The sequence below is a fragment of the Scyliorhinus torazame genome, chromosome 1, assembly GCF_047496885.1.
Source record: "Scyliorhinus torazame isolate Kashiwa2021f chromosome 1, sScyTor2.1, whole genome shotgun sequence".
NCBI classification, from domain to species: Eukaryota; Metazoa; Chordata; class Chondrichthyes; order Carcharhiniformes; family Scyliorhinidae; genus Scyliorhinus; species Scyliorhinus torazame.
In genome coordinates, this window is record NC_092707.1 from 336,286,772 (window position 1) to 336,301,542 (window position 14,771).

General features: G+C 49.0%; 1 protein-coding gene across 1 annotated transcript in view; it reads right to left on the reverse strand.

Annotated features, from left to right (window-relative positions):
• Positions 1-14,771, reverse strand: part of ush2a (Usher syndrome 2A (autosomal recessive, mild)) — a 1,730,413-nt gene that overhangs the window by 1,299,861 nt on the left and 415,781 nt on the right. Inside the window, exon 20 of the mRNA XM_072506478.1 lies at positions 4,494-4,638. Within this exon, the coding sequence (XP_072362579.1) occupies positions 4,494-4,638 (145 nt within the window). The remainder of the gene's footprint in view (positions 1-4,493; positions 4,639-14,771) is intronic.

Below are 14,771 nucleotides of genomic sequence, written 5' to 3' on the forward strand. Positions count from 1 at the left end.
GCTTGGTTGAGGGTGGCGGCCAGAGCTACGTCAGACGCGTCGCGCTCGACCTGGAAGGGGAGGGACTCGTCGATGGCGCGCATCGTGGCTTTTGCGATGTCCGCTTTGATGCGGCAGAAGGCCTGGCGGGCCTCTGTCGACAGGGGGAAGGTTGTGGATTGGATCCGGGGTCGAGCCTTGTCGGCGTAATTAGGGACCCATTGTGCATAGTAGCTAAAGAAGCCGAGGCAGCGCTTTTAGGACCTTGGGGCAATGAGGGAGGGGGAACTCCATGAAGGGGCGCATGCGTACCGGGTCAGGGCCTATGACTCCATTTCGCACTACATAGCCTAGGATGGCTAGACGGTCGGTGCTAAACACGCACTTCTCCTTATTGTAGGTCAGATTAAGGCGATGCGCGGTCTGGAGAAATTTACGGAGGTTGGTGTCGTGGTCCTGCTGGTCATGGCTGCATATGGTGACGTTATCGGGGTACGGGAACGTTGCGCGTAAGCCGTACCGGTCAACCATTCGGTCCATTTCACGCTGGAAGACCGAGACTCCGTTCGTGACACCGAAGGGAACCCTTAAAAAGTAGTAGAGCCGCCCATCTGCTTCGAAGGCAGTGTACTGGCGGTCACTTACGGAGGAGTAGCTGGTGGTAGGCAGACTTGAGATCCACCGTGGAGAAGACTTTGTATTGCGCAATCCTGTTTACCAGGTCGGCAATACGGGGAAGAGGGTATGCGTCCAGTTGCGTAAACCGGTTGAGGGTCTGGCTATAGTCGATGACCATCCTATGTTTCTCCCCGGTCTTTACCACCACTACTTGAGCCCTCCAGGGGCTGTTGCTTGCTTTGATGACCCCTTCCTTCAGCAGCCTTTGGACCTCGGACTTGATGAAGGTCCGGTCCTGGGCGTTTTTCCGTCTGCTCCTGGTGGCGACGGGTTTGCAATCCGGGGTGAGGTTCGCAAACTAGGAAAGCGGATCGACCTTAAGGGTTGCGAGGCCGCAAACAGTAAGGGGGGGTATAGGGCCGCCAAATTTAAAGGTCAGGCTTTGTAGGTGGCACTGGAAATCCAGTCCCAGATGCGGCAGCACATATAGGCGGAAATTGCGGAATTCCCTGCCTTGGACGGTGAGGTACGCGAGGCAGAACCCTTTTATCTGCACCGCATGTGCCCAGAGGCCAGGGAGATCCTTTGTTTGATGGGATAGGTGACCAGAGAACAGCGCCTTACCGTGTCGGGGTGGACGAAGCTTTCCGTGCTCCCGGAGTCGATCAGCCACGACGTCACGTGGCCGTTGATGGCGATGGTAGTGGTGACCTTCGCTAGAGTTCGGCGCCAATTCTGGTCCAGGGTAACGGAGGCCAGCTGCAGCAAGGAGTTTTGGTTGGGCAGCACGTAGTCAGCCGTGCTGGGGGCTTGAGGCCCCATCCAAGATGGCGCCGGCCATGGATCGCACATGGAGTCCGGGGACGGGGACTCCGAAGATGGCGTCGGCGAGGGACAAAATGGCGGCGCACACCTCTCCAGCATGGTTGCCGGGGGGCAAAATGGCCGCGGCTGCGGGTCGCACGCTGCCTGGAGGGGCAAAGGCTGCAGTGCGCGTTGGGCCGGCGGGACTGGGAAAAAGGACTGCGATGGGCCTTGGACAGCCGGGACTTGGAAGAACAGCTGTGGGTAATCGCTGGATACCGCGGCCACAGCGCGGGCTAGGCAGACCGCGGTGGCCTTTCTTTCCGCACCCTTTGCAGGTGACGGTGCGGGCCGGGCAGCGCGCATGCGGGTGATTCGCCTGGCCGCAGAAGAAGCAGCGTTGGCCGGCGGCGGTAGCGGGGCGCCTTGCCGCGCAGGCCTGCGGAGTTAGCGGGTAAATCTGCGGGTTTAGCGGGTAAGTCTGGGGGGCTGCCGCGGCGGGGTGCCACGCAGCCCAGGGGGGCACCATGCGCGCGGGGGCGTACGCGAGTGCGTTCTTGTACACCACGTCCATGGACCCTGCCAGAGCCCGGGCCTCGGTGAGGCCCAGTGTGTCCATTTCGAGGAGCCTTCGGCAGATGTCGGGGAAAGCTATACCTGCCACGAAAGCGTCTCGAATTAAAAGTTCCGTGTGCTCGTTCCCCGTCACCGCTGGGCAGCCACAGTTTTGGCCCAGCACTATCAGTGCCCGGTAGAAGTCTTTGAGTGTCTCATCTGGGGTCTGCCGTCTCGTTGCCAGCAGGTGACGGGCGTAGACCTGGTTCAGTGGACGAATGTAATGTCCTTCCAGCAGCTCCATGGCTTTATCATAGTTCGCCGCCCCTTCGATCAGGGGGTAGATCGCCGGGCTGACCCGCGAGCGTAGGAGGTGTATCTTCTGCCTTTCCGTGGGGGTGTCGGCAGCCGTTTCGAGGTAGCTCTCAAAGCACGCCAGCCAATGCTTACAAATCGCAGCGGAGTTTTCTGCGTGGGGGCTGAGCTGAAGGCACGCCGGCTTGATGCAGAGATCCATCCTTCAAAAGTACTAGCTGATTAAATTGATGCACAATCAATACTCTTGAGACCACGAGGAGTCATATCGATTCAGCTTTAATCAGATAGAACTGTACCCAGCAGCGATGAAACAGAAAGTGAAGGCTGCTGGGACGGCATCGGTTCTTATACCCCGCGTCTCAGGGCGGGGCTATATACACTATCCAATGGTAGACCCCTCGGTCTAGCCAATGGTCATTCACCTCTCAGGTACTGCAATACCTGGTATTACCACAGACCATGAGAGAGATGATGGCATAGTGGACATGAAGCACTTCCACTTATCACCCATTACCTACTTACTTCAATAAGAACATTCCTGGCATCAATGTGAGCATGTGGGGCTGCACTGTCTAATCCACCTTCCTTCTTTTCATCTTTTTTCCTCCTCATCCTTTGAATCATTACCGATGATCTCCACTCTGTAGCTTATTTCTTTTGCAGGTCTAAACCTCACTGCTGTGCTATGCTGCGCTGAGCAGAGTACAACACACCCACTCTGGAGATCCTAGCTGCTGCAGTCCAAAGATCTGCGGGTTAGGTGGACTGGCCATGCTAAAATGTCCTTTAGTATCCTTTAGTATCCAGGGATGTTCAGGTTAGGTTATGGGGATATGGCAGGGTGGACGGCGGAGTGGACATGGGTAGTGCGCATTTGAAGGGTTGGTGCTGATGCAATGGGCCGAATGGTCTCCTTCTGCACTGTAGGAATTCTATGATTTTATGCATACTGAAATACTTGTCCAGATCAGTCTAGGTACCTGAAAAATGACTTGAACATTGCCATATCTTTTGGTCGTATGGCATTCACTAAAGGGCTGTTGGGCTTCATTATTCAGGTTTCTGATGGGTGTCATCAGGCAAGTTTGAAGTAGCTATCCCTTTTATTATCTCTTAACTGTGCTTCCAAGTGCTAAAATGTTAGGGTACTTTGACTACCTATATGATGTTAACACCATAACAGCTCCCCACAAATCTTACACAACGCTCAGAACTATCCTTCTGTGGATTGCACATCAGTTGTACATTGAAGGAATGAAGCCCTGGAAGTTCACAAAGTCACCTGGTTACTCCAAAGGTTCAGGGATTGCATGCGTGTGCAATCAAATGGTGACCTGCACCTGTGGGAAGTGAACCAAAGGCAAAGCTGAGCTCCTGACCATTCTGACTGGTATTGTCATCTTTAGCGAGACCGCAGATCTCACTGGTGAGAATGGCTGAAAAATCCCACGCATGCTGTCTTATCAAAAGATTTTTGAAAGACGAGCTAGCCAGCATGTCTTGTGCTTCCTGATCCACAATCTTGATGACGTCTTCAAAAAATACAAATGGCACAATTGGTTGTGAATTACGCTATCCAAAGTAAGTTGTATAGCCCCTTTCAATGCTGGAAACTTATATGGTTTCATAAGAGACCCCACATTTGTTGAAAATTAAAATGCCATACTGATGCAGTCAGAGGTGTCCTCCTGAGCTTGTTAGTCATGCAAACAGGATATTTCATTCTCCATTTATTCCATGTTATGTATGCATGAAAAATTTGGAATACCTTAAAATAGTTCAGCATTGAAGTGCCGAAGTCGGAAACAGAATACAATGATAATTTAGTTAAAGGTAAACACTAAACAGAAGGTGTTTTCCACATAATCAGCTGATGAAGCTGTAATTAACACTACTTTCCTCTTCAAAATTTGAAGCTGCCAATTAAGTGTGAATAGCTTGTTTAATTTCATGCAGTCATACTTAAATTTTCTGGATGACTATTCCTAATAACATAAAAATTACACCATTAACTAGTATAATGAGAATTCTGCACTTATCAAAGAGTGCTATATTTTGCACAACTGTATGATAACAATATGGCTAAAATATAACAAGACATAACAATTTATTTGCATCTATCAAGAAGTCAAAATTCAACTGGTTATGTTAATTGCTGTTTGCTCTATCTATATATATATGTTTATGTGTGTGTAATATGGCAGATGGTTTAATAGTACCTGCAGCCAATGTTTGACCCGAGCCTAGTTCACTTGTAATACATCCAATCCGATTACAGAGAGTGACTGTAAAGTTGTAAATTGTGTAGGGTTTCAAATCTGTCACAATGTAGAATCTCTTTGTAGCTGTTACTTTATGAAGCACCTGTATGCAAAGTAAAAATAATCAATGTTGTGACCTTATCCCAACAAATATTACTTTATCTTTATGCTTTGAAGCATAAATGAAAGGTATCAGCTCTTTATATTAACGATAACATTTGCATATCTGATATTGGTATGTTATTCCTCATGTAAGACTTCACTATAACAGCTCACAAAGCAGGGGTATTTGTTGTAAATTCAAATAGAAATGCTATGCCTTACTGAAGATGTTTTTCTATTCTAGCTCATCTCCTCTGCTAATGCTCATAGTAATTTGGGAACTGGGACATGCTTGTAATATTTAACTGTTAAGGTGGAGCTGTGTTTAATTTGGCTTATCCCTTTAATGTTACTGCTCAGGTAAATGGTCTAGATAGGCATATTTCAGGGGGTCAATCTGAGGGAACTTTTTGTAGATTGGCAGCTTCCTGTTTTTAACCCCCCTGCAGAGAAAAAAGCCAAGTGGATGGGAGAGCGCAGCAATGTGAGAAAGTCTTTGGGCTGGGGGGGGGGGGGGGGGCGGGGGGCGTTGGTGAGAGAGGAGGATGGAGAAAAAAAACAGTGGAGAAATGCAAAAGTGAGTGAAGGGAGAAGACAGAGTGGGTGGGAAGATAGGATAAGGAGAGGGGTGGGGAGTTTGTCTCAGTGGAGTTAGTGGGGCATATTACAGACAGCACGAGAAAGAACTCCTGAAGTATCTATTCCCTTCCCTACTCTTTGTAATCAGGAAAATGTGTGTGTTTCTTAACCGTTGAGTGTGTGGACATTTTGAATAACCAGCAGCAAGCTTTCCGTGGGTTTAAATTAAGAGGATTGCTTATTCACATGCCTGCCTCAAAATGTAATGCTACGCCACTCACTCACAAAGTCTCAAACACAAACACGCTCAAGCAAACTAAAGTTGAAAAAAATAATGCACTTTTACAAATTATAATCAAAAGGAATAGTTCATAATTCATGCAGTTGTCCTCTTCTGAAAAACATCCGTTGCAGGCCTGATGAAAAAGATACCTTTATTCTTGAAGTGCAGTTTAGGAAGTTCAATAACTGAAGAAACATGCCAAAATGGTATAGAACATAGAACATAGAACAATACAGCGCAGTACAGGCCCTTCGGCCCACGATGTTGCACCGAAACAAAAGCCATCTAACCTACACTATGCCATTATCATCCATATGTTTATCCAATAAACTTTTAAATGCCCTCAATGTTGGCGAGTTCACTACTGTAGCAGGTAGGGCATTCCACGGCCTCACTACTCTTTGCGTAAAGAACCTACCTCTGACCTCTGTCCTATACAGAGACCTGGTTGAGGGAAGGGCAGGATTGGCAGCTAAACGTTCCAGGATTTAGATGTTTCAGGCGGGATAGAGGGGGATGTAAAAGGGGAGGCGGAGTTGCGCTACTTGTTCAGGAGAGTATCACAGCTATACAGCGAGAGGACACCTCAGAGGGCAGTGAGGCTATATGGGTAGAGATCAGGAATAAGAAGGGTGCAGTCACAATGTTGGGGGTATACTACAGGCCTCCCAACAGCCAGCGGGAGATAGAGGAGCAGATAGGTAGACAGATTTTGGAAAAGAGTAAAAACAACAGGGTTGTGGTGATGGGAGACTTCAACTTCCCCAATATTGACTGGGACTCACTTAGTGCCAGGGGCTTAGACGGGGCAGAGTTTGTAAGGAGCATCCAGGAGGGCTTCTTAAAACAATATGTAAACAGTCCAACTAGGGAAGGGGCGGTACTGGACCTGGTATTGGGGAATGAGCCCGGCCAGGTGGTAGATGTTTCAGTAGGGGAGCATTTCGGTAACAGTGACCACAATTCAGTAAGTTTTAAAGTACTGGTGGACAAGGATAAGAGTGGTCCGAGGATGAATGTGCTAAATTGGGGGAAGGCTAATTATAACAATATTAGGCGGGAACTGAAGAACATAGATTGGGGGCGGATGTTTGAGGGCAAATCAACATCTGACATGTGGGAGGCTTTCAAGTGTCAGTTGAAAGGAATACAGGACAGGCATGTTCCTGTGAGGAAGAAAGATAAATACGGCAATTTTCGGGAACCTTGGATGACGAGTGATATTGTAGGCCTCGTCAAAAAGAAAAAGGAGGCATTTGTCAGGGCTAAAAGGCTGGGAACAGACGAAGCCTGTGTGGCATATAAGGAAAGTAGGAAGGAACTTAAGCAAGGAGTCAGGAGGGCTAGAAGGGGTCATGAAAAGGCATTGGCAAATAGGGTTAAGGAAAATCCCAAGGCTTTTTACACTTACATAAAAAGTAAGAGGGTAGCCAGGGAAAGGGTTGGCCCACTGAAGGATAGGCAAGGGAATCTATGTGTGGAGCCAGAGGAAATGGGCGAGGTACTAAATGAATACTTTGCATCAGTATTCACCAAAGAGAAGGAATTGGTAGATGTTGAGTCTGGAGAAGGGGGTGTAGATAGCCTGGGTCACATTGTGATCCAAAAAGACGAGGTGTTGGGTGTCTTAAAAAATATTAAGGTAGATAAGTCCCCAGGGCCGGATGGGATCTACCCCAGAATACTGAAGGAGGCTGGAGAGGAAATTGCTGAGGCCTTGACAGAAATCTTTGGATCCTCGCTGTCTTCAGGGGATGTCCCGGAGGACTGGAGAATAGCCAATGTTGTTCCTCTGTTTAAGAAGGGTGGCAGGGATAATCCCGGGAACTACAGGCCGGTGAGCCTTACTTCAGTGGTAGGGAAATTACTGGAGAGAATTCTTCGAGACAGGATCTACTCCCATTTGGAAGCAAATGGACGTATTAGTGAGAGGCAGCACGGTTTTGTGAAGGGGAGGTCGTGTCTCACTAACTTGATAGAGTTTTTCGAGGAGGTCACTAAGATGATTGATGCAGGTAGGGCAGTAGATGTTGTCTATATGGACTTCAGTAAGGCCTTTGACAAGGTCCCTCATGGTAGACTAGTACAAAAGGTGAAGTCACACGGGATCAGGGGTGAACTGGCAAGGTGGATACAGAACTGGCTAGGCCATAGAAGGCAGAGGGTAGCAATGGAGGGATGCTTTTCTAATTGGAGGGCTGTGACCAGTGGTGTTCCACAGGGATCAGTGCTGGGACCTTTGCTCTTTGTAGTATATATAAATGATTTGGAGGAAAATGTAACTGGTCTGATTAGTAAGTTTGCAGACGACACAAAGGTTGGTGGAATTGCGGATAGCGATGAGGACTGTTTGAGGATACAGCAGGATTTAGATTGTCTGGAGACTTGGGCGGAGAGATGGCAGATGGAGTTTAACCTGGACAAATGTGAGGTAATGCATTTTGGAAGGGCTAATGCAGGTAGGGAATATACAGTGAATGGTAGAACCCTCAAGAGTATTGAAAGTCAAAGAGATCTAGGAGTACAGGTCCACAGATCACTGAAAGGGGCTACACAGGTGGAGAAGGTAGTCAAGAAGGCATACGGCATGCTTGCCTTCATTGGCCGGGGCATTGAGTATAAGAATTGGCAAGTCATGTTGCAGCTGTATAGAACCTTAGTTAGGCCACACTTGGAGTATAGTGTTCAATTCTGGTCGCCACACTACCAGAAGGATGTGGAGGCTTTAGAGAGGGTGCAGAAGAGATTTACCAGAATGTTGCCTGGTATGGAGGGCATAAGCTATGAGGAGCGATTGAATAAACTCGGTTTGTTCTCACTGGAACGAAGGAGGTTGAGGGGCGACCTGATAGAGGTATACAAAATTATGAGGGGCATAGACAGAGTGGATAGTCAGAGGCTTTTCCCCAGGGTAGAGGGGTCAATTACTAGGGGGCATAGGTTTAAGGTGAGAGGGGCAAAGTTTAGAGTAGATGTACGAGGCAAGTTTTTTACGCAGAGGGTAGTGGGTGCCTGGAACTCACTACCGGAGGAGGTAGTGGAGGCAGGGACGATAGGGACATTTAAGGGGCATCTTGACAAATATATGAATAGGATGGGAATAGAAGGATACGGACCCAGGAAGTGTAGAAGATTGTAGTTTAGTCGGGCAGTATGGTCGGCACGGGCTTGGAGGGCCGAAGGGCCTGTTCCTGTGCTGTACATTTCTTTGTTCTTTGTTCTTTGTTCTTTGTATATCTATTACTCCTCAGCTTAAAGTTATGTCCCCTCGTGCCAGCCATATCCATCCGCGGGAGAAGGCTCTCACTGTCCACCCTATCCAACCCCCTGATCATTTTGTATGCCTCTATTAAGTCTCCTCTTAACCTTCTTCTCTCCAACGAAAACAACCTCAAGTCCATCAGCCTTTCCTCATAAGATTTTCCCTCCATACCAGGCAACATCCTGGTAAATCTCCTCTGCACCCGCTCCAAAGCCTCCACGTCCTTCCTATAATGCGGTGACCAGAACTGTACGCAATACTCCAAATGCGGCCGTACCAGAGTTCTGTACAGCTGCAACATGACCTCCCGACTCCGGAACTCAATCCCTCTACCAATAAAGGCCAACACTCCATAGGCCTTCTTCACAACCCTATCAACCTGGGTGGCAACTTTCAGGGATCTATGTACATGGACACCTAGATCCCTCTGCTCATCCACACTTTCAAGAACTTTACCATTAGCCAAATATTCCGCATTCCTGTTATTCCTTCCAAAGTGAATCACCTCACACTTCTCTACATTAAACTCCATTTGCCACCTCTCAGCCCAGCTCTGCAGCTTATCTATATCCCTCTGTAACCTGCTACATCCTTCCACACTATCGACAACACCACCGACTTTAGTATCGTCTGCAAATTTACTCACCCACCCTTCTGCGCCTTCCTCTAGGTCATTGATAAAAATGACAAACAGCAACGGCCCCAGAACAGATCCTTGTGGTACTCCACTTGTGACTGTACTCCATTCTGAACATTTCCCATCAACCACCACCCTCTGTCTTCTTTCAGCTAGCCAATTTCTGATCCACATCTCTAAATCACCCTCAATCCCCAGCCTCCGTATTTTTTGCAATAGCCTACCGTGGGGAACCTTATCAAACGCTTTGCTGAAATCCATATACACCACATCAACTGCTCTACCCTCATCTACCTGTTCAGTCACCTTCTCAAAGAACTCAATAAGGTTTGTGAGGCATGACCTACCCTTCACAAAGCCATGCTGACTATCCCTGATCATATTATTCCTATCTAGATGATTATAAATCTTGTCTCTTATAATCCCCTCCAAGACTTTACCCACTACAGACGTGAGGCTCACCGGTCTATAGTTGCCGGGGTTGTCTCTGCTCCCCTTTTTGGACAAAGGGACCACATTTGCTGTCCTCCAGTCCTCTGGCACTATTCCTGTAGCCAATGATGACATAAAAATCAAAGCCAAAGGTCCAGCAATCTCTTCCCTGGCCTCCCAGAGAATCCTAGGATAAATCCCATCATGTCCCGGGGACTTATCTATTTTCAGCCTGTCCAGAATTGCCAACACCTCTTCCCTACGTACCTCAATGCCATCTATTCTATTAGCCTGGGGCTCAGCATTCTCCTCCACAACATTATCTTTTTCCTGAGTGAATACTGACGAAAAATATTCATTTAGTATCTCGCCTATCTCTTCAGACTCCACACACAATTTCCCATCCCTGTCCTTGACTGGTCCTACTCTTTCCCTAGTCATTCGCTTATTCCTGACATACCTATAGAAAGCTTTTGGGTTTTCCTTGATCCTTCCTGCCAAATACTTCTCATGTCCCCTCCTTGCTCGTCTTAGCTCTCTCTTTAGATCCTTCCTCGCTACCTTGTAACTATCCATCGCCCCAACCAAAACTTCACACCTCATCTTCACATAGGCCTCCTTCTTCCTCTTAACAAGAGATTCCACTTCCTTGGTAAACCACGGTTCCCTCGCTCGACGCCTTCCTCCCTGTCTGACCGGTACATACTTATCAAGAACACGCAGTAGCTGATCCTTGAACAAGCCCCACTTATCCAGTGTGCCCAACACTTGCAGCCTACTTCTCCACCTTATCCCCCCAAGTCACGTCTAATGGCATCATAATTGCCCTTCCCCCAGCTATAACTCTTGCCCTGCGGTGTATACTTATCCCTTTCCATCATTAACGTAAACGTCACCGAATTGTGGTCACTGTCCACAAAGTGCTCTCCTACCTCCAAATCCAACACCTGGCCTGGTTCATTACCCAAAACCAAATCCAACGTGGCATCGCCTCTTGTTGGCCTGTCAACATATTGTTTCAGGAAACCCTCCTGCACACACTGTACAAAAAACGACCCATCTATTGTACTCGAACTATATCTTTTCCAGTCAATATTTGGAAAGTTAAAGTCTCCCATAATAACTACCCTGTTACTTTCGCTCTTATCCAGAATCATCTTCGCCATCCTTTCCTCTACATCCCTAGAACTATTAGGAGGCCTATAAAAAACTCCCAACAGGGTGACCTCTCCTTTCCTGTTTCTAACTTCAGCCCATACTACCTCGGAAGAAGAGTCCCCATCTAGCATCCTCTCCGCCACCGTAATACTGCTCTTGACTAGCAGCGCCACACCTCCCCTCTTTTGCCTCCTTCTCTGAGCTTACTAAAACACCTAAACCCCGGAACCTGCAACATCCATTCCTGTCCCTGCTCTATCCATGTCTCCGAAATGGCCACAACATCGAAGTCCCAGGTACCAACCCATGCTGCCAGTTCCCCTACCTTGTTTCGTATACTCCTGGCATTGAAGTAGACACACTTCAAACCACCTACCTGAACACTGGCCCCCTCCTGCGACGTCAAATCTGTGCTCCTGACCTCTATACTCTCATTCTCCCTTACCCTAAAATTACAATCCAGGTTCCCATGCCCCTGCTGCATTCGTTCAAAACCCCCCAAAGAGCACTAACAAATCTCCCCCCCAGGATATTTGTGCCCCTCAGGTTCAGATGTAGACCATCCTGTCTGTAGAGGTCCCACCTTCCCCAGAAAGAGCCCCAGTTATCCAGAAATCTGAATCCCTCCCGCCTGCACCATCCCTGTAGCCACGTGTTTAAATGCTCTCTCTCCCTATTCCTCATCTCACTATCACGTGGCACGGGCAACAACCCAGAGATAACAACTCTGTTTGTTCTAGTTCTGAGCTTCCATCCTAGCTCCCTGAAAGCCTGCCTGACATCCTTGTCCCCTTTCCTACCTATGTCGTTAGTGCCAATGTGGACCACGACTTGGGGCTGCTCCCCCTCCCCCCTAAGGACCCGGAAAACACGATCCGAGACATCACGTACCCTTGCACCTGGGAGGCAACATACCAAACATATATCAGAGTCTCTCAAAGAGGATTTCCTGCAGATCATAAAGTCAGCTGCTTGTAGTTTCGTTACCAGGTCAGTTTTCTGCATTAGTGGACCCGGTAAAGGAACAGGCTTGGAGATCTTGCAATGTTACAGTCTCCAGTTTTTAAAACATAAGTGTCACTGCTCTTTCTGCTGCTACTGTGTCTTTTTGCGGACAGCACTTTGTGGTGAATGTATTACGGCAACCATTCACCACTGTATTGCATTGTACTATGTTGATGCCCTTGTGGGCTCCACCTATGGACCACTGTATTACATTACATCGCATTGTATCATGTTGGTGCCCTTGTGGGCTCTGTCCCTGGCTCCGCCCCCTCGGGGAGGTATATAGATCTGCTGCCCTGCAGCGGCTCTCAGTGCTGTTCACTTCAACTCTCCGTCTTGTGTGAATTGATGGTCGCATCACACTTAAAGATTAAAGAGGGAAACCAACATGGCTGCCCTACCATGTGAGTTCTCACAGTTCCTTTTTCCGAATATGGTTTTGGTCTTGGGTTGATTAGCCACATCCTGGCATTCTTTTTCAAGACATTCATCCTTAAAGGGTTTGAAACAATCACCATATTTGTTTCAGAAAGACCCATTTATCTCAGGAATGTCGTTTGGATGGTCCCAGGATGTGGTTGACACCAATTAGTCTGGCATGGATCCTTCTGTCCTTGTAAGACAGGGTGGCAGTTTTTTGAATGCACAGACCATATCAGGTTACCTTCAGAAGCCACCCATTGCAGCACACATTGCCCATTTTAAAAGAAATTGCAGTTGCAAAAGATTCCACACTGAGTAAAATTCATGGCCTGAAACTTTTGGACGTGGAACACATTCCCTTGTACTCCGGTTGCCCCACTGCCAATTTACACTCCAATGAGTGTTGATTGGCTGCTGGCCGGACTTCTGTCTCTCACTCGGGAGGAAATCCAGCCTTAAAGAGCTGCTGGCCAATCTGCTTGAAAAGAAATGCACTAGCCTGCCCGTGCCTAAGTGCCCACGCTGGAGGACAAGGTAAGAGGTTCCAGGGTGGGGGGAGTAGGGAAGGCCTGGAGAGTCCTGAGTGCAGGAAGCGATCGGGAGAGGCAGGGGTGGAATAGATGTCTGGAGGTCGCCGGGCCTTAAAGGAGGGTGTCCCAGTCAGGAGGGGACTTCTGATGTAAGCACTCTCCTCAACCCCTCTCCTTCCCATCCGACATCTGACTTCGATTCTTTCCGGCCTTCTCCCATGGAGTTAATGTTCCTGCCAGCCTAAAAATTGGGACAGGGTGAGAACCCTGCCCACACTCGCCAGCTTAAAACTGAGGTGCTTCAGTGCCACCACTGGTAGGAGAGTATGTTAAAATGCGACAATTTAAGTGGGTAGTTTCCATAAAAATGTCAAAGTAGGAATTTATAATATGGATGTATGCAGCTTTCGGACTATGTTATGTATGATAAATACCAATATTTATGGCCACAAGAGCAACAAAGGGTACGAGGCTAGAACGATTGTTTAAATACACACCCTTCATGCCTGAGTTGGACGTTCAAATGCATCCCAGACTGATGTGATATGTCTCTTTTACCTGCCAGCTTTATAGTTCCTCAATCAAATTGGTCCAGTTTCTAGTGAGCTTGAAATGACAACGGGCACGATTTTCCAGGAAGGTTTTGAAGTGTGGTAGCGAACGGGAACTGCTGCGAGCTTCCTGGCACTCGGCCCAGCGAGGCCAGCAAACCAATACAATGTTGTTTTTTTTAAAATTTAGAGTATCCAATTCATTTTTTCCAATTAAGGGGCAATTTAGCGTGGCCAGTACGCTGCACATCTTTGGGTTGTGGGAGTGAAACCCACGCAAACACGAGAAGAAGTGCAAACTCCACACGGACAGTGACCCAGTGCCGGGATCGAACCTGGGACCTCGGTGCCGTGAGGCATCAGGGCTAACCCACTGCGTCACCGTGCTGCCATTGCAATACAATGTTAATTGATCCACAGGCTTCACGCTGCAAATGAAGGCTTGCCAGCCGATTCACCGGGACCGCACTAACAAGGTCGAGCAGCACCTAAACAGCACTTGCACAGCCAACCCCACTCAGCTCGCAGCCAAGGCGCCGAGATGACCGGCCCTAAGATTTGGAAACGCAGACCTGGGGAGGCTCCTAGATGTGGTTGAGGCCAGGAGGGATGGCTTGTTCCCCTGAGGTCCCGGATGGTGAGCTGCAGGGCAGCCAGTGCCGCCTGGGGTGAAGTGATAGTGGCCATCAGCGCGACCAGGAGGACAGGCCTCCAGTTCTGCAAGGAAGTCAACGATCTACACTGGACCGCACGCATGGGTTGACAACCCCCTTCCAAAACCTTCCCATCCCCATGCGAACAGCCCCCCTACCCTCACTTCACCCCCTCCCTTCACTCCCCCTCATTTCACCCCCCAACACTCTCTTTATCCCCCAACCCTTCCTTCACATCGCCACCCTCTCACCACTGTGAACTCTCTGTGCCTCGGCAGGAGAAGAAATCCCACAATCCAGGCTGGCGGAGGGGTGCCGGACATAAGAGGCGGGATTCTCCCCTACCTGGCGGGGCGGGCAGTACCGGCGCTGAGGAGTGGCGTGAACCACTCCGGCATCAGGCCGCCGGGAAGGTGCGGAATCCTCGCACTTTCAGGGGCTAGGCCGGCGCCGGCGGGGTTGGCACCGCGCCAACCGGCGCCGAAGGGCCTCCGCCGGCCTGCGCGAGTTGGTGCATGCGCAGGTGCAACAGCGTGTGCTGGCATCATCCCAGCACATGCGCGGGGGGTCCGTCTCCGCACCGGCCATGGCGGAGGTCCTCAGCAGCCAGTGCGGAGGGAA